Source organism: Heterocephalus glaber, unplaced genomic scaffold (assembly GCF_053883595.1).
Source record: "Heterocephalus glaber isolate CG9 unplaced genomic scaffold, H.glaber_assembly_v1.0 deba00001481, whole genome shotgun sequence".
Lineage (NCBI taxonomy): Eukaryota > Metazoa > Chordata > Mammalia > Rodentia > Bathyergidae > Heterocephalus > Heterocephalus glaber.
In genome coordinates this window covers 11,451,184-11,477,579 of record NW_028258317.1, presented here as the reverse complement: position 1 = coordinate 11,477,579, position 26,396 = coordinate 11,451,184, and the positions used below count along the sequence as shown (strand labels likewise).

Genomic DNA, 26,396 nt, shown 5'->3' with positions numbered 1-26,396 from the left:
GCATCTCACTGTATCCCCACCCTAAACCACCTATGTGCTTTCTATTCACCCTCAGGCTTTCTCCTCAGAACCATTTCTGAGCACTGTCCTCTCCACAAGTCAAGTTTAAATCCCTCTCTTCTGGGCTCACACAGTAGGCCAGACTTAGCTGTTTAATTGTTCTTATCAGATTATCCTGACTGAACATGACTATTAACAGGTCTGTATCACACAATTTAATGTAGCTCTGTTAATAATAGTAGCAGCAGCAGCAGCAGTAGTAGTAACTATTAAGCACTTGTACAAGTAACCCAGATGTTATGCAAAATTAATTTTTACAAATGAGAAAAATAAGCCAGAGATGAAATGCCTTCTCAAGTCAGAGATCTAATAACTAGAATTCTAAGCAAGGTCTTTTTGACTAGGCCCATTCTTCTAACAACTACACTATGATGCCTCCTCAAAACTGTTTCTGTATTTTACCATTGTGTCCCGAGCACCTTAGCCCACCAGCTGGCATATAGTAGGCGATAATAAATGTCAATTGAACAAATGAAGGATTGCCAAAATCAATATGAGTAAATAAGAAAGACTTGAAGGTGGATTTTTGAGTATGAATTAATTTATCAGTATAGCAGTGTTTAATAAGTAAAATAGTAATGGGTTGAAGGCTTTTTAAAACTCAGAAGGGGTAAAAGAGACAATGGCAGCATGGGTCAAAAGAGTGACATTAAAGAGAAGAGTGACAATACATATGAAAAGATTCACATGGCAAAAGTGTTCATTTGGTGGCAACCACATTGTTGTCAGTTTATTAATTTTCATTGATTTAAAAACAGATGACTCCCTTACCTCCCCTCCACAATCCCCCCGCCCCTTTATGGGGGATTAAACCCAGAACCTTGTGTGTGCTAGGTTAGTAGTATTCAGCTATGTCCCTTCCCCACTGCCTCACTTGTAACACCTTGTGTATCTGATATTTATTGCTAAAGTAGCCAAATAAAAGGTTAAAGATTTAGCAATGAAACATCAAACCTCTTTCTACTGTGTGTCTCTTCATAGAACACTGCTAAATAGACTAGATTCCCTTTGCTAGTTCTTCCATATCTAACCCTGGTTATTCCAATTGGGTAGATAATATTCGTAGTCACTTTTTAGATGGCTTTGTAAATAAGAGGAGGAAAATGTATTAACTAAGCTAAGGAACAAGCTGTTCAAGGATAAATGATTCTATTTTTACAGAATAATCAATTTGCTTTTAGCTCAAATTTAATTAATAAACATTGTACATGCCAATTGTATTGTAAAATTGATTCATGCTATATCCTTTTTAAAAAGCAAACTCAGAATATGGCTCTGTTCATCCAGGAGCAATTCACACTCCTGAAGCTGAAGCTGAAGCTGATTCTCAGAGTTTGACTCAGATATATGCATTGCCTGAAATTCCTCGAGATCAAAATGCTGCAGAATCATGGGAAACCTTAGAAGCGGTATGTTAAAAATTATTTTCTTTTTGGTAACTGTGAGGTATAAAGATAAGTAACTTCCTTTCCCTCTCTTTTTAAGGACTTAATTGAACTTAACCAACTGGTCACTGATTTCTCTCTCCTAGTGAATGTAAGTATAAAACCGTTTTTGTTTTTTGGGCTGAGAATTTAGCTCAGGGGCTGGGGATTTAGCTCAGTGGTTCCGCCACCTGCCTCACAAGCGGAAGGACCTGAGAGTTCGATCCCCGGTACCAAAAAAAACCCCCCAAAACCAAAAAAACCCACTTTTTTTTACCCCAGAATTGTTAGATTACTGGAATAGCTTTGATCAATCACTACACTTTTGATTAGAATTTTAATAGAAGTTAAAACTTTTTAAGACTGGTTTTAAGCCATGAATAAAATTCTAACTTCTCAAATTCCAGATCAATTAAATAAACATATATCAGCATCTGTTATGTAAAAGGCAGTGGGTGAATGCTCAACATTAGAGTCTGACAAGGTTGAATATAGAAATAATGAAGTCTACTCTCTGCTTAAGGATTCTGCAGTAGGTGGATATAGACTTGGACTCCCCAAAATTGAGCTTTCAGCTATGATAACTAAATGCCAAAATAAGGTATGAAAAGAAATGTCATCTGCTCCAAGAAGATGTTAATTCCAAGGCAGGGAGGCACAGTTTGTAGGGTGGGAACATTAAGTATAGTTTAACAGAGGTTTTATGAGCCTTGGAAGTGAGTAAATTGTTCACAGAAAGGAAGAAAGGAGTGTATTTCGGGATAGCTGAACAAAGACATGACATAGAGGAATATGTGGCCTACAAGGTGTAAGTACTGTGTACAACCAAAGCACCAGCTACCATGAGCAAGCAAGGAGGCTAACGGCCAAGATTGTGGTGGTACTGAATGCCACACTAAAGAATCTGAGCTTTACTTTCTAGGCATTAAGGAGCTAATGTAGATTTTTGAGAAAGTTAAGGTTATGTGATCTACACTGTCCTTTAGAAAGACCATGTTAGTTGTGTAAATAATGAGGGGAGAGAGGAGGAGGTCATGTGTAGGATGACTGGTAAGCAATCAACTGCAGGAGTTTAACCTGGAGCAATGGCAACACCAGTATAAAGGTAAAGGACAGTTAGAAGGTATTTCTAGAGTAAATTTAGCAGAAATTAGAAGAAGATAGAGTAAAGGATAAGGAATATTACAGCTTTTTTCTCCATAATCAGGTCAGAGTGATACTGTTACCGTACATTAGGAGGCACACAGTAGTTTTAGTGAGAAAGATAGAGTAGATTGTCTATCAGTATTTTTTAAACTGTTCTTAGTTTTGCTTCCTAGGAATTATGGGAAGGAAGGAGATATGAAAGTGTACATAGATAGACTTTTAAGTTAGAAGTTTCTAGATCACACAGTCTAGAATTGGAATGGGAAATGATTCAAGAGGCTAACTAACCTAATCCCTGTGTTCTTGCCATGACTTTTTAAATAAATAGTTTTTTAGCTTTTTTTTTAACCAAGTATGGTACAGGGAATTTTGATACTAGAGCTATTTCATTTGAAGACTCTTAAGTCTTGGAAGTTCTCCTTATATAAAGTCTTCCCTACAATGACTTCTCTTTGGTACTTTTGCCCTCTAGAGCCACATATTCAGCAAGTTCATCTTTTTTCTGTATAGAAGGTTTTCAAAATTTTGAGACCAGTATCATTCTTCCTCACCCTACTTAACCACACCATATTTTCATTTCGTAAGAACACTTGATTCTTTTGTGTTCCTTCTAAAACAAGATTTCTAGACTTTTCAGTACTGGTTCCTTATTCTGCTTAAGTTTTGGTTTGTGGTTATTTTCTTGAAATGTAATGACTAAAATTTGATACAATGAATTGTCTGATTTCTGATGCCTCTACATCAGAAGAAGCAAAATATTGGAAGTCTTTGGATTAGCTTATCTAAACAACCTATTAATATATTTGCATATAGCAGGAAATGATACACTAAGAATCCCAAAATATGTGTTGCTTGAGTCAAGATTTATTCAGTTATTGTAACTAATCTCTGAATCTAATGCAGTTTGTAAAATCTATCTATACATGTATGATTACACAAATATATACATTTGCCAAAATTTACACTTAAAATATGTTTAATGTATGTGAATTATATCTCAGTAAAGTTGATTTAAGAAAAAAACTACACATGTACAAAGTTATTCTCACTCAAGACAAATACATTTCCCTTCCAGTGGGGTAGGCACGTGAAAGGAAAAGTAAAATCTGAGGCTTTTTAACAACTACATGTTCACTCATGTTATGTAAGCAGTCTTAACCCCATTCTAAGGAGTATTTATACAGGAAGACTCTGGCTATAGACCTAACTCTATACAAATGTCCTATTTATAACAATCACTGCAGGGACATGAGGCAGAATGCTATGGGCAAAAGCTCAAAGGCTAACACAATTATTATTCCCAGGGTGACAGAGTTTTCATGACCACATGGCCAAGGACACACAGAAGCTCCATTTAGGTAGTGAATGACCTGGGAATATAACCAGAGTGACCACATCTTCTTATTATCATCACATGGATATGATAGTATCTAGGCAAGTTCACCATGCACTGAAGGAACAATTTCTGTGTATGTAGCACTATACTAAGATCAATGAAGAATAGAGCATAGTATAAAAAGCACCTACAGAATAGTGGTAATGATTGCACAACATTAATGCCACTGAACTGTACACTTATAAATGGTTAAAGTGGTAAATTTATATTATATGTACTCTACTACAATAAAAAGGACTTAGGGGCCGGGGATTTAGCTCAGTGGTTTTGCCGCCTGCCTCACAAGCACAAGGTCCTGAGTTCCATCCCTGGTACCAAAAACAACAACAAAAAAAGGACTTAGAAAGCCATTGAGAGATCAAGGTATGGTTCAATAAATGTTAATAAATTAATATTTACCAGGCCCCCTACTCCATTTGTCTTTAGCCTTTATGACTCAGATTCCTTTTTTTTCTAACCAAGGAGAATTAAAGAATTCTGGTTCAACAGCTTGTCACCCTTGCTGCTGATCCTGTTTTGATTTCTACCTTTTGCCTTATTCTCTGTGGCTTTTGAAATCCAATTTTATTATGTATACATAAAAACTGGGCTGCAGTGGATTAGATCCTAGTCCTCCATGATTACCTATTTGACTTTCAGAATGTTTTTTTTTTACTTTCAGAATGTTATTTGATAACAGTGCGTTTTGTGTAAAACCAAGGAGAGGACTAAACAGGATACTGTTTTTGACTTGCCATCTTTTTCCCTTTCATTGACCGAAATTGCATGCCTGCATTTATCCTTCCCTAGGTTCCCTTTGGCTTACATAAAATTCTACTTTAGTCACCAGAATTACCTTTTTACATTGTAGTATTGGAGTTCTGTGAGTTCCTTTCCCACTGCTGAATCCCCTGATGTCAATATCCCACTTCTGTTTATTTGCTAATTTAGCCATAATCCTCTACTCTGCCTGTATATCATAGTGTTTGTAGGTTTGTTTCTGTGCTTTTCTGTATATATGATTGTATATGATTAAAACTGGAACTTAGGGAAGAATAAAGAAAAATACCTGTGGTTTTGGCATTATCTTCCTAAAGAATCCCATACCTTTTAAGCACACTAATAAAACTGCATAACTAACTCTCCATGGAAGACCATTATTATTGATGTAAATGGAATTAGGGTTGAATTTGTTGACTATCTTATTATTTGATTTAGAGCAAGTGCCCACAACAAGCATTCAAAGAAAAAAACAATTCCTCATTAGTTTTGAATTCATCTGTCCAAATTGCATTCTGCTTGGGCCGGGGATTTAGCTCAGTGGTTTCCACCGCCTGCTGCACAAGCACAGGGACCTGAGTTTGATCCCCAGTACCAAAAAAACAAACAAACAAACCAAATTGCATTCTGCTTGATAAGTAGTAAGTTGATGAATGACGTTTTCTTCAGAATCATAGGTGCTCCTATAACTGCTTATCAAAATTCAGTTATTTGCAGGCCAGTAGAGGGTCTAATTCAGTGTTCCTTAAAAGAAAATCCATAGACATATTCTTTGAATTTTGAGAATTTTTTCCCCTTTAAAAAGGATCTATACATTAGTTTGAGGAAAAAAATGCAGTGTCTCTCATAAATGGCGTAGCTTATTGTTAAAGGGATGTTGAGAATACTTACAAGTACCAAAGAATAAAATGCCAGACAGGAGAAGGGAGAATGAAGATTGTCAAATGTGGGAGGCCTAGGTAGATGGAGAAAAACAAGCAAATCAGAAGCAAAAAGAAATTTGGTAGGTACTTCTGAGCCACCCTTGTTGCTTGGAGCTTTGCTTCATAGACTGGGGTAGGGTTATGTATGTATGCTTTGATCCAGTGTAAAGAGCCAAGGATATAGGGGAGAAGTGGTAGCCAGTTCCAACTCTGAATGGAGTTTAATTTGGCCTTGTACTGACAAATGTCAAACCAGACTGACAACTCTGGTACCAGTTTGATGCCTACCTGTAGTCATTGTGGGTGTCATTGAAACTTACTCATGAAGCAGAATTTGAAGATATGGGCGGTTTGAGGACTCAAACAAAACAAAATGAGAAAGGTGGATCTGCACAATTAGGGGATGACTGTTAATCTCAGAAAAACGGCTTTCTGCCCTCTGCCTTACTCCCATACCCTGTATTTAAGCAAGCTTCCTGATGTCGATGAATGAGTACTTGAAGATGTTGGGTCCTCCTCAGGCTAAGATGGGCCTCATCAAATGCTAGTGATTGCAGTGATGGAAGGTACTATAGTTACAAAAATCAGTGGTGCCAGGATTGTTTTTTTTCTTGTAGTCTTTTCTCTGATTATTCCCAAGATTTTGTGAAAAAAAATTAAATTAAAATTATTTAAAATTTCACTCTAAAAGTCCTATGTTTTAATACTCAAACTCTTTAGGAATGAGCATTAAAAAATATTTCCTTGAGGCTCTGAGATCACACTTGGTGTTTGGAAATAGCAACAATCAGGCTTCTCCCTCTGGGCTAAAAGGAGGCACAGGGACAATTTTTCCTCTACCCTTCACTCATTGAGATACGAAGAGTGATGGTAAAATTTTACTCCTGTGATTTACCTGCTAACATAGACTCTTTCAGGCAAGACTGTAAAGTGTTGGGAGTGTCCCAAATAGAAACAATGGTAGGTTGTCAAAAATGCAGGCAAGGCCGGGGATTTAGCTCAGTGATTTTGCCACCTGCTGTGAAAGCACAAGGACCTGAGTTTGATCCCCGGTACCAAAAAAAAAAAAAAAAAAAAAATCCAGGCAAGTTAGACATTACTAGTTGCTGGCACTTTTACTTCTGTGGGTCAGAAAAGGAAAGCTGACTTAAATAATTTTTACTGAGAAAAATTAAAATTTAGTGAGTGAATGCTAGGAGAGATTTAATGTTTGAGTGCCATAGAATTTTCAAGCACCTTAGGAAAAAGCTTAATATATTTTTAGGTAGAAAGATGAGAGTTAACACATTCTTGAGAAGATTGGGATGTATTTTTTATTTCCCTCCTCATACTTTGCAGATATTTTATTCTCCTTTCAACTCTGTGAGGTAAAAATTTCATAGTCCTCATTTGACAGATGAGAGTAATGACATCTAGAGATCCAAGTACTTTGTCCCAGTGCACATCGTGGCAGTGCTCAGGTTTGAACACAGGAAATCTGACCAAAAGTTGACCCTCAGTCCTATTGTATATTACAGTGATTTTTAAAATGTGAGAATCAGCTGATTCACATTACTGGAGAACTTATTGGAAACACAAATCCTCAGCTCTACTGAATCAGAGATTTGAGGGTGGGCCCAGCATCTGTGCTTTAAGAAGCCCTTCAGGTGCTTCTGGTGCCCACTGAAGTCTGAGAACAGTTGTCAGACTTGGTTCTGACAGAGATGTTCAAAAAACCGAAAAAGGACGTTGTAAGGGTTTCTATCAAAGGTGTCAGGATAGTGGTGGAGAATCATGCACAAAGCGATACCACAAAAGGCCAGACAGTGAAAAGGCATGTATTAGGAAATGAAGGAATATTAATAATGCTAATAGGAAGAAAGCATGGGGGAAAAATTAGCTGTGTTGTTTAAGTTTCATGAAGTACTCAAATGTTGATTGGAGTTAGAGTGTTATTTATGTCTGCCTAAGTATAAATGAATAGGCCAGTTATATAAGGGCAATCAAATACTCTAAGATTCACGTTGAATTGTTTCACACTTTGTAGAAGGTGGCATTTATCTGGAGTGAAAGAGATTCTCCTTTTTTCTACAAATTAAGACAAAACATATACCAGTTGTGATAGTGGTTACTGGGTTTATACATTTGTCAGAATTCATCATACTACACCATTAAAATGAGTATATATTACTATATATCAATTCTAACTAAAGTGGATTTTAAAGTAGAACTATGTCCTTGTGGCAAGGAATGTGTTCTTGTCACTGGAGTGTTAGCAGTGGTTCAGTAACCACTCTCCAAAAACGTTGTAGTGGAGCTCCAGTGGTCAGGCATGAAAATCGAACTCCCTGCCTTAGCATTCTTCCCGCCCACACATCCATGACTTACAATTGCTTTAGTATCAGCACAGGTGTTGCTATTTTACGTATTGTGCTTTATTAATTTATTTGATCTGAAATATTTTAACTTGTCGTGACTTTAGAATATGTATAGTATATAGGTGTAAAACCTAGTACAGTAAATTCATTCACTGTTCCCTGCCGCATATCACAGGTGGAAAGACTTCATGGTCAATCAAACCATAGTATAATCTTATTCTTAAAACATAAAAATTTATGCTTATTGGATCAAGGACATGTTACTTCTAAGGTAAATATGGCTGCTTTAAACAGAATCTTATTAGAAAGTAAGTTAGGGAGGTTTTGGGGGGTTGATAATTGTTTTTGTTTTTTTTCCATCAAACCCAACATGACATGTAAATACTTATTTGGATTTTTTCCTCTTGTAAAGTAGATTCGTTTGGAGAATAATATGTTTGTATGTTTGAATGAATTTCAGTGTGAGATGATTTTTACTGTAAAGGTTCCACCCTTTTATTACCTAATAATTAAGTCCTATCTTTTTTTATGAAAGTGAATTTGTACTTTCGACGTGGTTTATCAGATGCTATTAATGAACTGCTATTAAGACTGCAAGGCTGCAGTACCCTGGGCCCTGATTACAGGAATTAAAATAGTGTGTGTTGGCTTCCTGCTGCTCCCCGGCAGGAACGCTCACTCATAATTCCTTTGCATCTAGTCTCAGCAGGAAAAGATTGACAGCATTGCAGACCATGTCAACACTGCCGCTGTGAATGTTGAAGAGGGAACCAAAAACTTGGGGAAGGTAAGATTCTTCTCCTGCTGACAAATCGATGGTACTCAGGCTCCCAGGAATCTCTAGTATTAACCCAATTGATCTGCTCTCTTCAGTGTTGAGGGAACTGGCAATTAAGGAAATCAGGAAGAAATGACACATGGTAGTGCAAGAAATCGATGGTTGTAATATTGTACTCTAAGATTCATTTTATCAGGAGAAAAAAAATTTTTTTCAAAGAGAGAATAAACTGTAGGCTTACTATAAGGCATTTCATATAACAAGAGAATATCTGCAGAGATCCAAAGAGAGGGATGAAAGAGGGGTGCAAGTATCCAGTCAGGGCAAAAGTATAAAAATGTGACAGTCTGTTTGGAGTGGAACCATCTATTTACCATCCAGTGGATTTTATGCCCAAATACATACCATGGAATAATCACTGCAGCTTTTACGCTTTGGTGGGAATCAGAATCTGTGGCGGCTGAAACTATTTATATAAGCCAACTAGATAGTGAGTGGATGAGTGGATTGATTGTTTGGCAAGTAAAATCAATTTGTAGCCATCCACTCTTTGTAGTTTATTTCTCCTAAGTTCTGAGATCTGGACCAATGGTGGTACCTGTGGAATACTCCCCCCACCCCCAATCTCTAAGGTTAATTATGTACCAAGAGTTAAAGAGGCATTGCCAGGAATAATGAGAGGAAAATGCACATCACCACAGGCAGATATTCTCGACTCAATTTCTAAATTGAATTTTTTTTTTTTTCCTACAGGCTGCAAAATACAAGCTGGCAGCTCTGCCTGTGGCAGGTGCACTCATCGGAGGAGTGGTAGGGGGTCCGATTGGCCTCCTTGCAGGCTTCAAAGTGGCAGGAATTGCAGCTGCACTTGGTGGTGGGGTGTTAGGCTTCACAGGTGGAAAATTGATACAAAGAAGGAAACAGAAAATGATGGAGAAGCTCACTTCCAGCTGTCCAGATCTTCACAGCCAAACTGACAAAAAATGCAGCTAAAAACCAGACTTTGGTATTATTGGCACCAACATATTGATCCTAATAAGCACCTTGCTGCTTTTGGACACTCAGTCAGCTTTTGGAACACTGCAAATCAGGACAGTGGCTCTGGATGCCCAAATGTGATTGAACCGTGATAACAGATGTATTTTTTTTGCTGGGTGTTGGAGACTTTAGGGATCGAGGAGCTTAGACTGTGTAGTGTTTAGTCAGGTCAAATTTAAAGACTGCCAAGGAGCAAATTTTCTGCCTGCAAATGTGAAAAATGAACTTAAAACTGGGTGAAGGACTTATGATATGTCCTTGAATTGGAGACCTTAGGACTCAGTGTATTTGTAGATTACTCAGGAGTGTTGGAGAAGAACAGGAGTTCAGAAGCCTTTCTGTCAGAGAGGGAATTCAAGACTAAACTAGGGGCACAGATGAACTGCAAGATGGAATCTATTTGGTGAACCTGATTGTAGTTTGAACCAACTTACATTATTATTAGGTGAAGGAAAGTAATAGTATAAGAAAATGAAAGGGGGCCTAACGTCTCTTTCATATGTCTTTGTGACACTGGCTACTTTTCAGAACTCTTCCTCTGCCTCTCTTTAAATGAAAAACACTAAATACCAAGTGGTAGGGAACATATTAAGCCAGTCACCAAGCTCACTGTGTCAGCCTGTCTCCCACCACCTCAACCATCTAGTGCCCTTTGTTTTCCCTCCCTGGTAACTTTGAAAAGCTTTTCAGTTTGTGGGGTGAATTATACTCATATGTAATGAGCACTTTTCTCATCATTTGCCTTTTTAGTATTATTTGCCATCTCTATTTACCCCTTCCTGTAACCTTTAAGTTTAAAAAGAAGGAAACAAAAGGAAAACTTCCAAATATTTCCAGCATTGTTAGAGTTTGGGCTAACAATGAGGAAGGTCGAAAATCATGAGACCATATCCTGGTGTACTTTCTAGTTTTGAGGGGCTGATGTATCCACTACACAAGGGGCCTCTGATCCTGTATCATTTTCAACTGGCCTTTGGGGAAGCAAAGAACTAGCTTTCTACCTCAACCACCATTACTACTATCCCTTCCCCAGGCTTCTTTATCTCGTATACTTTCTACATTTGCTGTTTCTTCCCAAGAATGCCTTTTACGCTTAATTTTTCTCACATTCTTTGGAGTGACAAAGCCCGGTGCCAAGACTCAGTCCCAATAAAGGATTTGTGGTGCTAATACCAACCCTTGACACTGACATCAAGCATGGTACAGCCCAACCCCATGTCTGTCTTCAAACAGAAAGATTTCACACTTAGAAAAAAAAAACTAAGATTACAAGCAGTCTCACTCTGTACCCCTAACTCATTTGAAATAGGAAGGAAACACCTTTTTGCCTTATTCTTTACTTTTTTCAGAGGACAAGAATGGGCATCTGCCCCTCAAAAGGTATGAGCAGTTGCCCAGGCTGAGCTTACGAGGAGATCGAGTGGTTTATCACTTAGCTTCTCCCTTACTGAGGCTGCTTTAGATAACTGTTTGCTACCTTTCACTTCTGTCTAAAGATATCTCTTTCATATTTTTGCATCTCATCAATGAATTCTAAATGTGACAAAGCACCATTTCTTATTGTCATTAAATAACTGGCAAATAGCAAACCTGCTTACTTATATCTTTAATACAAAAGACAAACTGAGTAAGGGTCAGATTCTGATCCAGTATCTGATACTGGACAGCTGTAAAGTTGGGATAATTACTTTTTTTTTTTTTCCATTCTGGGAATTGGACTCTGGGCCTGCACACTGAGCTACATCCCCAGTCATTTTTTTTTAATTTTTGAGACAGGGTCTTGCTAAGTCATTAAGTTGTCCAGGCTCAAACTCGTAATTTTTCTGTCTTGGTTTCCCAGAGTGCTGGGATTACAGGTATGGCGAGCATGCCCAGCTTGCTACCCACTTTTTCCTAAACTTTGGTCTTTGCTGTCCCTTCAACCAGCTGTTCAAACCTGAGTGAGGATCAGAACTCACCCAGATGTTTATTTAAAACAAGATTCTTGTACCTCAGTTGCAGGGATGATTCTGATATAGCTAGTCCAACCTAGTTGGCTGAAATTATAAATTTAAGATACAGTTACCTCAAGATGCAGTTGTGTCACTTAATTTTGTAGTTTCCAGTATTCTGCCTTGCCTTGTTGCTGCATAATACTCCACTCTGCCAACCCCACATTGGCCACACTTTGAACATAACATCTTAGAAACACTAGGGATTCATAAGGACCTGAAGGAGAGAGGAGGCCTACCCCTATATTTGAAGCACACATTCTGTTCTAGGATTTCTCATTTTCACTGAGCCATGTGGGACCCAGTTGTATGTACTCATTCTTCAACTTTTACTGCTCATCAGGATTGGAGTATTACACTAGCAGTCTTCATCCTGCAGCAATCTACAGCCCTTTAAAAATGTATTATAAAGTTACTTAGAAGTAGTATCTCATTTCCCCAATATCCAGCTTTTTGTAGAAATTGCTAAAGTGTTTAATCAGCTATAAAGGAAATATCTATAAACTGTAAAGTGCTTATACATATAAATGGATATGACACAGAAACCAATCGGAAAGCTGAATTTAATGCCCTACAGTGTCAGATTAAATTTACCTTCTTTATGATTACTGTCTTATTTTTTATGGCAGTAAGTTAGAAAGCAACGTTTTGATTAAGGTTTGAGTATTTGTAGGAGCTTATTTGGATAAAGGCAGCACTTCTAAGGACTTTTTTGATATCATGATCTGAAATTTTCTCTGAAGAGCAGAGATTTTGAGTTTTTGGTGTAACCCATAGTGAAAAGTGCATTTATATAAAAACAGCATATGAATAATGAAACAGTATTTATACCATCTTGTGCAGTGCATTTTCATGCTTTTACAGTTTATAAAATATGCCAGTTGTAACACATTATATTGATTTGTCTATACATAGATTGCAGCCCTTAGTCTGAAGAAAACCCCCTTATAGCAGAACTGATATTTAGTGAATACACTCTTTGCCAGTTAGGGCAACTGAGCCTTAGAGTAATTAAATGATGTGCAGAGGGTTATTCAGTTGCAAAGGGTTCTGGAGAAGCCAGGGTGAAACTGGTTTGTTGAACTGTAAAAACTATTCTGTTTCTGCAATGCTATACTGCCTCTCTCTGCTGAACCGAGGTGAGTCATGTGTTCTGCCTCCCCCAGACCCTGTATACATACTCTGTAAGGCCAGCTTTGTACATTTTGGTTTCTGCTTCTTGATCTGATTCCTCCTCAGCTGTCTGGAAGCCTCATACTTTTTAATGATGGCTTTTACAGAAGTGCATAGTGTTGAATTTGATCCTTATACTATAAAATTAAGGTATTTTCCATCCCACCCAACCTACAAATTATTTTATTCATAGTTTATAGTCATTGTTTAAACAGTGCTTTTCATACTTTTTAATGAACTTTTTAAAGCAAATCTTAGCATAACTCACAGGGGATGGTACTCGGGAACTTGTACTTTCGAGGCAGGTGTGGTGCCACTGAGCTAAATCTCCGGCCCTAAAACGTTACTCTTTTGGGAAACCACGTAGAAACTGTAGTGATGCTAGTATTACTTAAGATGTTTGAAACTTTTCTTTTGTAATTGCCTCCAAAGACATTTGCAAACCACATAAAAGCCATCTCCGTTTTAATTAGACCATACTTCCCTTGTCCTTGTGACTGCACCTCTCTTCCTCTCTGTTTTGCCTATCTTCTGATGGCTTAGCTCTCCTTCCCTAATACACAGGAGCCAGGGACCTAAGGATGCCCAGGAAGTGGTATGCCACTGCTGCCTAGAAGTAGCCAGAGTTCCTGGAGCAAGGATGACATTGAGGTTACACTGAAACAGGCTGTCAAGGGAGAATCCTTAAGTCCAAAAACCTGCCTGCCCACCTGTATGTGCTGTAAGTTGTTTATACAGGGGTAGCAACTAAATACTGGTAATATTGTTCACAGGCAGTTGAAGAAACCTGTAATATAAATATACAGCATACAGTATTTTCTTCCTGTGAAAGTATAGAAACCAAACCATGCTTTGTTCACTTTAAAAATGCAAGGTATTTCATTGCTGCCACAGGGAATCTTTGGGAGGATGGATGAAAAAAAAGCCTGGGGAAAAGGTTCTCCTGTGACATGGACATTGTCATCATAAACCCAAATGTGGCTGTGGCTCTTGGGTGCTTATGAATGCTAGATGATGTTTTCAGTAGTCAGGGCCAAGGATTTAGCTCAGTGGTATCGCGCCTGCCTTGCAAGCACAAGGTCCTGAGTTTGATCCCTGGTACCAAAAAAAAAAAAAGTACAGAATGTTTTCAGTAGTCAGATGGACACTGCCCCTTTGGCCTAGGTAAATATACAACATTCAGTTTCCGTTTGTTTTTTATGAACATGGTTTCTAGCAGGTAGTTCTCACTATTATTAATTTTACACTCTTTCACAGAGAAATTTCTTGGTTATTAAAAACTATGGTAAAGTATCTTTGGCTACCATCAAATAAATTAGTTTATTATGGCAAACAATGTGCAATATTAACAAGACAATGTGCAATATTAACAAGACAAATTGAAATAACATAAAAGCTTTCAAAAGCAAGTAGTTTGTTCCAAATCACAAGTCTAGTTTGCACAAGAGCTAGAATTATAGCCATGGGATGGTCTTGGAGAAAAAAATCCAAGTAATCTGTGTTTTTGTTATGGCATATCACGCAGCCTGGTGAGGCTTTTGGTGTTTTCAGACCAGCTTCAACATTCAAACAGGAAAGAAATCTTTTCCCTAGAGGAAATCACATTCAATTTTTTAACCTTCAAAACAATGCTAGTCCTGTCACCTATGCATCTGATAGCCAAGCCTGAGGGTTCTTCTTCAACAGTATAAATACTGTAGCCTTAAATGGACCATTGTCCAGCTCCTATGAATAACTTCACTAGTAACAAAGACATTCAGTAGTCTACTTTTTTTCATATATTTGCAAGTATTTGAGATTTTCTTACTTTAAGATTAATGACTGAGATGTTCACTTGGGTTTCATGAATCAAACTCCCTAAAAATATGTTCCGTTTTATTGTTAAAACCTTTGGTGTTGCCAAAGATCAACACAAGAAAAGGCCTAATGGTGAGCATTCATTTGTCAGTTATGTTGCTCAGTGGTGCTTGAATAAGGAAACATGCAATAAAATTAATTCAACAAACATTTAACTGAATTTCTGTTGTGTGTTGTATGCTAGCCCATCATAGACCAGTACAACGAATCTATCCTAGTAAGTCATTCAGTTACCTAAAGCAAGAGAATCACAGCAAAATACAGTAAATACACTAAAGGAGGAATGAACAAAGTAATACAAGGTCATAAAGAATGGAGGGACTGCCTGCTTAGAAAAGGGGGAAGCTCTGTGGGACATATGGTTTTGAGTAGTACCTTAAGAATAATATGCCTGGTTGAAGAAGAGTTATGGGCTTCAGGTGGTAGAGGAACTGCATATCCAGAACTGCATAGTGAAAACCAAGGAATTAAAAGTAGCTGGAGATGAAGCTGGTTAGAAGGAGATACATAGAGACTAGGGTGTTTATTTAAAATTTAGTAATTCTTAGTATATACGAATTAATGCTTTGCTTTGTGTCATGTAAGACTATTATCAATCTTCATTTGCCTATGTTGCCTAGGAGGTGAACCTCACATATACTAGGGTTTTTGGTATATTTGCCCTCCTTTTCCACCTGTAGAAAATGATTCACATTTTCTTTCTTCTCTGTAAGCTCCCATTAAATATTGAACACCCATTTTCTGCTAGTCATTCTATAAATATTTATTAGAAACCTGCTGAGAAAATAGTTATGAAATTCATCTTTTAGTGTCCAAGGCCTTCACGGTACAGTTTTCCATCTCTACATGAATGTTTCTTGACCATTGCAATTCAGTGTCTCCCATTTCACCCATGGTTAATTGTGCAGGGGTAAAATTCTTGCTGTGGTGGTGGGATAGTCTCCAACTAGATTGTAAACTTTTTAGACCAGGGATCATATCATCTGCTTCTTGCAGTATTTCTTGGCATGAAATACAGTTGTTATAGATAGCTAAGTGAGGTAGAAATATTATAGGCAGTCAAGGCTAGGTCCTTGAGGGAGTTAGTGCAGATGAGAATGCATTATAACTGTAGCTGCAGGTACATCTGTCGAAAGCCAGGCCTCAAGATAAGGAGAATGACCAGGCCTACATTGTCTCCCCAAAGGATAAGCAATACATTAAAGGTTATACCATAAGTGGTGTCACCTGATCCAATAAAGTCTAGATAGCCATCAGTCACCCACGTAGGTGACCAGGACCTCCTGGTCGATCTCTTCCTAACAAGGTCCTTGTTCTTTCCATGTACACCTGCTACATGACCTGTTTCCCCATTGGATCAATATTACTTAAGCAACTATACTTGTAATTTTATTGGTTGATCATAGTTTTGACCCATGTTATCTCATGATTTTGCTCTATAAAACTTCGAGAAATGGACTCATTGGCAACCTACTTTTAGGTCCCCTCCTGTCTCTCAGGAGCTATCTCTCTCAATATTTTCCTATTCTTAACCTCCATAGTTGCTTAGAATTCACTCAATTTTGGGGAACGTGAAGTTGGCATATCTGGCATCTAGCAGTTGAGAGTTAAATTTATTTCCCTTGTATCATTTGGGGGCCTGCACTGAGATAATTGGAAGGAGGTAGGAGTTTGCTTTTGTTTTGTGGATTCTAGATTGTGACTTGTTCGGGTAATCAGAGATTGTTGTCCTTGTTTGCCAATTGTTTACACCTTGAATTTTTATGCCTTGTCTTTTTTTTATGCCATTGTTTTTTGTTGAAATGATAATAAATTTAAGCTGAGAACATGGGAAGATTATGATGTTTCTTTGATAGAACATTTTGCTTTTGCAAGGAAGGTCTTGTATTGGTGCTTTGTATATGCTGCATTTAGACTTACTAGTTATTGAATTTACTGATGCTCTTTGTTTGACCTGTTCGACTTGTTTTGACTGTTGTGGTTCATTGTCTTATCTTAGACAGCAGTACTAAGGAAAAGTAATGCTAGAGTGTCCCCTAGTGGACTTTGATACTAACCAAAATGTGAATTTGTGACATTCTGTAAAATGGGTCTTTTTATGAAATCTAATTTATATTTAGGAAATATACATGCCTATTAATAAATCACAGGTCTCCAACTGCAAGTTAAAAGGCAATAGGCCAGCAATCCTCCAAGACCTTAAGACTTGGAGGATAAGTTTCACTGGAACAGTCTGGCCTCGACCCTTCTCTACAGTCTAGAGGGAATGTCGAGCCTGTTCTGCCTCAGTTTCTTTTCAGGTCTGATCTTCTGCTGGTGAGGAGACAATCTTACTTAACTCTTGAGATTCCCCTTTCCAGACTGAGGGTGAGGAGTCATGGCAAACTGTCTCAACAACTCACTGTGAACATGAGAAGAAAAGACTTCCTTTTTCTGATCTTTCCCTGCCACTATGTACTTTCCTTTTTTGGAGGCATGTTTCTGCTCAACGTTAGAGAAGGAGGAACCTTGATCTGTCTCAACCTTCCTCTCCTATCCAACAACTAAGAATTTTTAAGTGGAGCCCATAGAAAATGCTAACACTGAAGACAGGGTAGTCATCTTAGATAAGGAGCACATACTCCATCTCTGGGTCAGATGAGACATCAGAATTTTGCCCATATAGGCAAACACACATGTTAGTGATGTTCCTACTTAGTGTTCTGGGCACAGTCTTTTGGGTACAGGAAACTGAACCTGAGGCCCTGTAGAAAGAACCAACTTCTGGGTAAGACCAAAAGGAGCTATTTCCTTTGACTCTCTTTTGATGCTTGCTAGAAGTCCAATGCTCTATCCATTGCGCCACAGAGCCAGCCGGTAAGAAGGAGCTATTTCCTAAAAAGCAGTTTTTATAGGACCAAAACACATTCCATTAAAGGGAGAATCCCCAACCTCCTGGCCCTCTCTCCCTCTTAGGCCTTTTTCTCATTATTTATGTGTGTAAGGGAGGGAAGTACTTTTGCTAATGTGTATATTCTGGTTGCTGAACAACGGATACAGATTTCAACCTGTGAGTTTCATAAATGTGTTGCAGATACAGAGACACAGAAATTTTAGGGTGTATTTTGAGTAAAACTTAGGCTTATTTTGCTGCTAAGGAAGATTGCCTAAGTGATTAGATAGACAGCACAAATGTCTTGGGGACCTCTTTGCCCTAGGGCCCAGGGCAGTTTTCTGAGCCATTACTTGCCTCTATCTCTGGAAGTGATCTCTTGTAGGATGAGAAGTGCTCCAACCACTTCCAAATTGCCCTGTGATTTTATTCCCCCTTCACTTTCAAAGAATTGGAAAGCAGTTGTCCAGGTCTCTTGATTATTGGTTTAATTTTACTAGCAATGCTTCCTTCTTTAAACATGACTTTTATAGCTGGAATCAATTGTAGCTTGTGCTTTTGGAAGCACAGGCTGGAGATAGGAGTGTGAGTTTCCAGAGAAGGTAGGGCCATCCATTAGTAAGGTTGGCTGGTCTAACCTGACCTATCTTCTAGTCACTCTGCAGATAGCAGTTACCTGCTCTGGAGCAGGACACCTGAATGGATACCGGGAGAGGATACAGAGACCAAGAAGGGATGCCTATTTTACCCTTGTCTTTTGCCAGATGGGAAACTCAATGTCGAATTCTCTTACTCCTTTGGAATATATTCTTAAGCACTGGAAATTGTTCCATCCCCACATATTGAGAAAGAGCTATTTAATATTTTTCTGCACCTGCACATGGCCTGCCTACTCCCTAGAGGCAAAATGAAATGTAGAGAGAAGTATCGATTATGATACTATTTCACAACTATAATTGTACTCTAAGAGAGAGGGAAAATGGTGAGAATTACCTTATGTTTAGACTTTCTTTGCATTAAGAGATAATCCTCGGGTTCAAAATTTTAATGTAAGCCACAGGAAAGCCAGACACCTCTGGACCTTAAGGCACAATTGGATGTATCTACTATTACTGAACCTGAGGTTCCCCCTCCCTTGCCCTTCAGATCCGAGGGATGAAGTTTCCAAGGCAAACTTAATCAAAGTCTCATCCACTATTGCTGAGCCTGAGCTTCCCCTCTCTTACCCTCTAGATTCCTAAGGGCGAGGCTTCCAAGCCATCCTTATTGAAACCTCTACTGGACTAAATCCATCCGTCTTGATTTTCTTCACGCTCCTCAAGGACAACATCCCTGGGCCAGGGATTTAGCTCAGTGGCACCCTCCCTCGCAAGCACAAGGTCCTGAATTCAATCCCCGGTACCGCAAAAAAAAAGAGACAACATCCCTTACAGGAGGTGGATGGAGAATTTGGCCCTACCCATGTCCATATGTCCTTTTCTCTCAGTGCCGTCAAATAGATCAAACAAGATCTGGGAGGGCTGGGGATTTTGCGCAGTGGCATTGCACCTGCCTTGCAAGTGCAAGTTCCTGAGTTTGATCCCTGGTACCGCAAAAAAAAAAAAAAAAAGATCTGGGAAAGTTTTCAGATGACCCTGATAAGTACATTACAAGCTGCTATTGTATTTGGAGATGAATATTATATTGCTGATTTTAGAAGGCCAGAAGACAGGCAGCCAGAGGAACAGCTGGTTCCTACTGGACCCCAAGTAGTCCTTACACAAGATCCCTGCTGGCCTACCAACAAGATGGGAGACTGGAAAAGGAGACATCTTCAGACATGAATTCTTGGAAGTCTAAGAAGGATGAGAACTAAGCCCTTCAATTATTTAAAATTGTCAACTATTCATCAGGCTAAAGATGAGAACCCCTCTGCCTTCTTAGATCATTTACAAGAGGCACTGATGAAATATACATCCCTGGCTCCTGATTCAGTAGGACAGATTGTTCTTAAAGATAAGTTTATTACTCAGTGTTAGATATTAGGAAAAGCTACAAAAGATGGCTTTTGCTCCAGGTAGCTCACTTGATACTTTAGTGAGAATTGCCTCTTCTGAGAAAACAAAGAGACCAAGAGAAAGTGGCTGCCTTGGTTGCAACCTTAAAAGGAACAGATTCTCTTAAGTCTGATTCCTGGGGCTCCAAGAAGAGCTCAATGACTAAACTCATCTGCTATCACTGTGGAAAGCCAAGCCCCATTAGGAGGGTCTGTGATAAAAACTGTTACAAGAGGCCTCCTGAGCCATGTCCTGATTGCAAAGGTGACCAATGGAAGTTGGACTGGCCCGAGATGGAGGTCCCAGGGATCAGACCCATGTTGCCAGCTGGTGACTGCATCGGACACTTGAAAGTTCCTAACTTGCCCCTGGGACTAGTTCCCAGCTAGCAGAAATCATAGTTCTGACAAGGGCTTTACAACTCAATGAAGGATAGAAAGTCAATATTTATACTGACAAAGTATGCTTTTTCTAGTGCTGCATGCTCATGCAGCCATATGAAAGGAAAGGAATTACCTAACAGCCAATGGCTCTCCCATAAAGTATCATAAGGAGATAGATGAACTTTTTTTTTCTTTCTTTTTTTGGTACCGGGGGTCAAACTCAGGTCCTTGCGCTTGTGAGGCAGGCGGCAGAACCACTGAGCTAAATCCCTGGCCCTAGATGAACTTTTATTATCTCAAAAATGGCAGTAATTCACTGGAGAGGGCACCAAAAGGGAGTTGAAGTATTTCAAGGTAATGAACTGGCTGATGCAGCTGCAAAAGAAGCTGCTTGAAGGCCCTCCCTTCAGGGCCCCCTAATCTGGGAAGGGTCCCTTGATCATACTCAACCCAAATATAAACTCTACCCTTAATACTAATCAAAAATTTTCTAAGAATGTCACTAAAGCCTCTCTTCAGACTCTATTAGAACCAACCCCTATTAAGCAAGAGTAAGGGTCCTGAGCGCCAACAATCACACATATCAAGATGGCTACTTTCAGATATGGATGATTATGTGTGGTTAACTCCCACTATAGGACACCTTAGTAAATAGGCCCCCTTATGTTGGCCTAAAGCCAATTAAGACATAGGATTGAAGGTGACTGCATTCACCTAAACATGTCTCTGCAAAGGACAAAATCACCAGATAACTGAAATTTTCAGATCAGCTAGCAGTCCATTTCAGTTACGGTGCTAATTTCTTTTCTTTTTTTTTAGTGGTTCATTTACTTATTATTTAATTTGGCTTTTTTTTAAATCAAGAGATTTCACAAGTACTTTCTTTCTGGGAGGACAAGATTGGAGTTCCTGCTTTCCTTATGACATTCATTTATGTAGGCCTAAGCAAAAGAGACACATGTACTTCCAATTCTGAATTACCTAAAAATAACAAAAGGCTGTGGGACCATAGTGGGTGACAATTAGGCACTGAAGCATGAATAAGAGGAATTTGCTGAGCACGGTGGAGGGGAAAGGAAACATTTTAGAGAAATAATCTGTAAATTGTACTCTTTATCTTCTAGACTCCAAACCCTATTGTCTCAGGGCAGGTCAGCCTTTCTCCAATGGGTTCTTGGACAGGAACTTCTATGTTTCAATGGAAGAGTGGGTTTGAATTACCAGCACACAGATTCATGGTTACCCATTCTAAGTAACACAAAATGACATGAAAAATAAACCTGGGATAGGTAGCAACTCTAGTCATCTAGATTCTGAGTAAAATGACACTATTTATGACAGTGAATTAGTAAAAAGTCTCAAATATAGAAATATTTTATAAATATAGTTTTATTACTTGGAAATACATACAAAAATTGAAACACAGCTAAAAAACAGTTACTAAGCAGAGGTCCTATTCAACCTGTTTTAATGAACACATAAATCAGTTATATCAGCATTAAACAACGTAAGTCCTGACACAACTTATTGTCTTCAGCGTCTTTAAATACTGTTTATAAAAACTGGTAATTACTTTGTTCCTTACACCTATTTAACTCTTTCCCCTCAATACAGACTACTAATATTTCAGTTTGGTTCATGAGGTTTTATTTTAGAAAAATAGCAAAAGCTATTATTTTGAAAACTGGATTACTTATTTGGCTACTTCCAGTCTCCTGTCACCTTATATTCTTCATGGTTTCTCAAAAATTCCCAGAAGTTGTTAACAAAAAGCATTTACAACTGCTAATAGCTCTATAGGATACAGAAATGTAGGTCTGAAGATAATGTAGCGATTTTGTTCCCTTCTCACTCTTCAATTTCATTTAATTTTTGCCCCACCATACTGCATCTCTTTGTTAAAGAAAAAGTAGAAAATGAATATTCAGTCTTTTCTGATTGTCAATCCATTATACTACTTTATCCAAATTCTTTTTGTCTTGACACAGGTTTTTTTAAAAAAAAAGCTTTCTTGGCAACTTTAGAATTTTCTACAAATTTAAGCTCATTCTCAGCTTTACTATTTCAAATACTTTTATATTTTATGATATTCTTTGTAGCTTTCATCATGCCAGTTTCCCATTCTTTCACATAGACAATCTGACAATTTGACGATCTGACTTCATCAGAGTTCTCTGAGGCATTCTAGATGCCTGTTTTCTGTCTTTCTGGGTTTATTTGACTTTTTGAAACTTTTTAGAATGTTATCTAAAGAAAGTTTTCACTTTTTTAAATGGTCCCATTCTCATGACTGGAACAATCTTTGAAAACCTGGAAAAGGGAGCTGGCAGAGAAGCAGAAAGGCTGGCTTCTAGCTCGGGTTTTGCTACTCAATTATGTTTTCCTGTCTAGTCTTGCATCCTCTTTTGGCACAGCGGAGGAGCCTGAGGCCCAGGAAAGACTGGGTAAACTGAAGCAACTTCTACTGGAATACTCTCAGGGAAGTCTTAAATTGAGACCTACTTCCACAGTATTTTTTAAAACCTAAATATGAACATACTTCCCTGCTGAAGATCTGTTAATGGGGTTCTACTACCTACAATATACAGTATAAACCCCTTAGTTTGGCAAACAAGGCCTTGTGTGACCAGCTCTATTTTTTTTCTCTAACCTCTTTTCTCATTTCCTCCCAATCTTCAATGTACTAATCCTCCTTTAAGAATTTTTCTTTAATGCACTTAGCTGTTTTATACCTTTGCTCAGATTATTCTATACAGCCAGATCCCTTGAAGAACACTGATTCATTTTCTTAAAACTCAGCATAAAAATAAACTCAATGAAATCTTTGGAATTCACTGCTTTTTTTATGCCAGCCACATTAACCTCTGTTTTCTTCAATCATACATCTGTAACTCCTATTAGTTATTGTTCACATATCCATCTACCTGACAAGGCTGTAAGCAACTCTCAGGCGGAAATTCTACATTATTCATCTTTGTATACTTCATCATATATAACACCAAAAAATATTCCTTGAATAAACGTCTACTAAAATCTGCTTCCCCATGACTTCCTCCAATCATAGTTCACTCTGGGATCCACAAAGACACTGCCAGTCCTTCACATGTCTAGACTACAGTCAGACCCATGTGTTTTCTAAACAAAACAGCCTTAGCATTTCATTTTAAAACCTTTTATCCTAAGCTGTCATTTCATGGAATGCACTTGAGCTTGTTAATGACTTTTTATAAAACCGGGCATCAAATCCTGATGAATGCCTAGCACCTTCAGGGATACAAAAAGGTCACTTTGCTTCTCATTCATTCAATAAACATTTGATGATGACTACTATGTGTCCAGAAACACTAGGTACAAATTCAGATATAAAATTCAGTATCCTGCCCTCAACGGCTTCAAAGTCTAGAGAAGACAATGAAAATGGCAGGGCTGAAGCCTAAATCCCACTAAATAATGCACCCTCAAAATCCACCCACTTTTTACACGATCACTTTATCATCTTAGATCATACTGAACATGTATTTCTTGAGGCCTTTTTCATAGTAACTACTCTTAATCCAGCTCTCTGAAACCTAATACTTGAGCAGTATCTTTACTTTTTTTCAAACCCAATTACAGGATTACAAATGTATTCCAGTCCTAGATATATCATGTACAGGTACAAATTCCCAGTGATGAATGTGATCATGATGTATACCTAAAATGTACCAATAAACTTAATGGAATTTTAAAAAATGTATTCCAGTTAATTGCATGTGCTGCATTTGGTCTGGGATGTTAGCTTTTTGAATACTTGTTTTCACTGTAACCCTCTCAGATTTGGTCCATTCTCCAACTTGAAGATCACAACTCTGACTTCATTCAAGTTATTAAATAAAAGCAATGAAGAGAATAGAACTAAGGTCCAACTTCTAGAAAGCTCTGTCCTGTTTTTATAGCCATAATCTGATATAATACTCTAAACATGCCCCTTATCACCTTAACATTTATATTCTGAATGAAACAATGGATAAGCCATGCGTAACTAAGAACTGTATTTTTAAAAATAACAATTATTAAATATCCATTATAAATATTCATTTTATTTTAAAAGGATTGGAAGATGTTACATATATTACATACTACATATAATGGCACATGTCAACCTCTTAAGCTTAAAAATAATCTTTCCCAAACTGGGATTGATTTGTACCCCAAGTATAAAATGACCCTTTGCCTATAGCACCAACCCAGACCTAGAGGAAAGCCAATTTTGAACCTGTCTGTCCTCTGGCATTGGGATTCCTGATATGACACTGAGGGTCCTCTCCCTCTGGTTTTAGTCCCTGGCAGTATTGAGGCCTAGCACTGGAACTGTCGGACTGTATACTGCAGGCCTGGGAAATCAGGGAATTTAGAGGGGGCGGGTCCTCTAACAATTTTACAATGGGAAAAAAATTAAATACATATGTTCTTTAATGTCTTTGCTTTTGATCTATACAACTATAACAACACTAAAGACAGACGGAGGTTGAGAATTATTGAAATACAATTTTTCTGCTGGTTTTTCTCCTTGGAAATTGAAGTCTCATGGTAGGAGAAGCCTTAAAAGTTATTCTAGATCAATACTAGTAACTTGCTCTGCCAATAGTATCTCCATTTCCCAGATTTAGGTATAATTCATTCAAAGTTTTAAATGCCATCCATATGCCAAGTTCTTAGACAAACACATAGAAATTTAATAATACTTTTCATGTTCTTTTCCTTAATTCATAAAGACAATTTCTGCCAAATGTTCTGGCTTATGGCTCTCCTCCTCTTCATAGTATGTTTAAATTACACATTAAGAATCCAAAAAATACCACTATGGAGTTTCCATAAGCAATATCCAACTAATCAGTAAAACACAGTACACAGTGTGAAAATTTTAATTTATTCCCCTCTCAAGTATCTTTAACTTTCAGAAATATGATAATGAAAATACCAACAGAATTGATCTTATGAAAAGAAAAGAAAGAAGGGCAAAATACTACACAGGAAATATCCCTAAGTCCTCCCTACCCTAGTAGTGCAAGTTAATGGTATGTTTCTGTCACCTTTCTCACTTGATTTATAAAAATTTTACAGGACAGATTCAAAGTGAAGATAGGCCTCTGGTTTTTATTATTATTATTATTATTTAACCCTACCAGATTTTGAAAAGAGGCTATGTTAAATGACAATGCATTTTGAGTCAGGGGGAGAAAAAAATTAAAAACCCAAAACTTCTTTCAGTTTATTCAAAATAAAAATACACATAGAATTATGAAAATATAGGTTTACTATTTCCACCACATAAGTTGATGCTGTTGTTGCAAGGCTTGCAAATTGTTTTTCAAGTTTTTAAAGCTCATCTCGATCCCTCAATAAAGTATACCTATATTCACTGGGTGCTAGTTTCTGGAAGGAGCTCTCCGGTGGACTGCTTGCTACATCTTGGGCTTGCTATAAAAGAAAGAATAAAACATTTTTGTACCAATATATTTTACAGAGTTATAATATTTTAATAAGAGTAGTAGATAAATGGTAGTTGCCTTATAATTATTTGCTTATTAATCAATAATAGACAGCAACTGTGTGCCAAAGACAAGAGTTAAATCTGAAATCTTCCTCTTCTCATGTCAAATGCTGTTCTCAGATTCTCCCAGGTAGGGCTGCCACAGCACCACTGACTGGGCTTGCTGCAGGTTGCGGAGGCATGGTGAAAGGAAACAAAGCACTGGGCCCCAGATGCTTTACTAGGGCATCCTCTAGGCACAGCCCCTCCTTCCTACAAAGGACTGCCAACAGGATGAAAGGCACTTATTCTCTAGATATAGAACTTATTTATCAACTACCTGGATGCCACAAATTAAAACTTAAGTGAAATAACGAGAAAAAAATACAATACTGAAAAAAATTAATTCCTGTAGTATTTTACTTGTATACCAACTCTAGCCAAAAATACATGGCCATTCAACGACAGCGATTTCCAAGAATTCTAAGAAGGCAGTGTAGTTAGTCCTTTATCTCCACACTGATACTATGCATATGGATACTATCACATACTTTGCATGCTAGCACATTCCCATAAAACAGTAAGCATGGTGTCTACAAACACACCATTTGAATCTGACAATGTTCTATTTCTCCAATACCTTTCCAATTTTTTGCTATGACACATTTGGATTAAGCTGAAATTATATTAC

The 26,396-nt window shown here is 37.9% G+C and overlaps 2 protein-coding genes across 6 annotated transcripts in view; one reads left to right on the top strand and one right to left on the bottom strand.

The window, feature by feature from the left end:
• Nucleotides 1-15,057, top strand: part of Stx17 (syntaxin 17) — a 106,194-nt gene extending 91,137 nt beyond the window's left edge. For 4 of the 5 annotated variants that reach the window (XM_087184246.1, XM_087184244.1, XM_021244506.2 and 1 more), the window contains exons 5-9: nt 1,348-1,469; nt 1,546-1,596; nt 8,241-8,336; nt 8,766-8,852; nt 9,597-15,057. In XM_087184246.1, the coding sequence (XP_087040372.1) occupies nt 1,348-1,469; nt 1,546-1,596; nt 8,241-8,336; nt 8,766-8,852; nt 9,597-9,836 (596 nt within the window). In that variant the 3' untranslated portion in view covers nt 9,837-15,057. The remainder of the gene's footprint in view (nt 1-1,347; nt 1,470-1,545; nt 1,597-8,240; nt 8,337-8,765; nt 8,853-9,596) is intronic. The other variant, XM_087184247.1, reaches the window with a different exon arrangement.
• A 6,507-nt stretch (nt 15,058-21,564) lies between these two features.
• Erp44 (endoplasmic reticulum protein 44) overlaps nt 21,565-26,396 on the bottom strand; it is a 96,751-nt gene continuing 91,919 nt past the window's right edge. Inside the window, exon 12 of the mRNA XM_004864920.4 lies at nt 21,565-25,653. Coding sequence (XP_004864977.1) covers nt 25,552-25,653 — 102 coding nt within the window. The 3' untranslated portion in view covers nt 21,565-25,551. The remainder of the gene's footprint in view (nt 25,654-26,396) is intronic.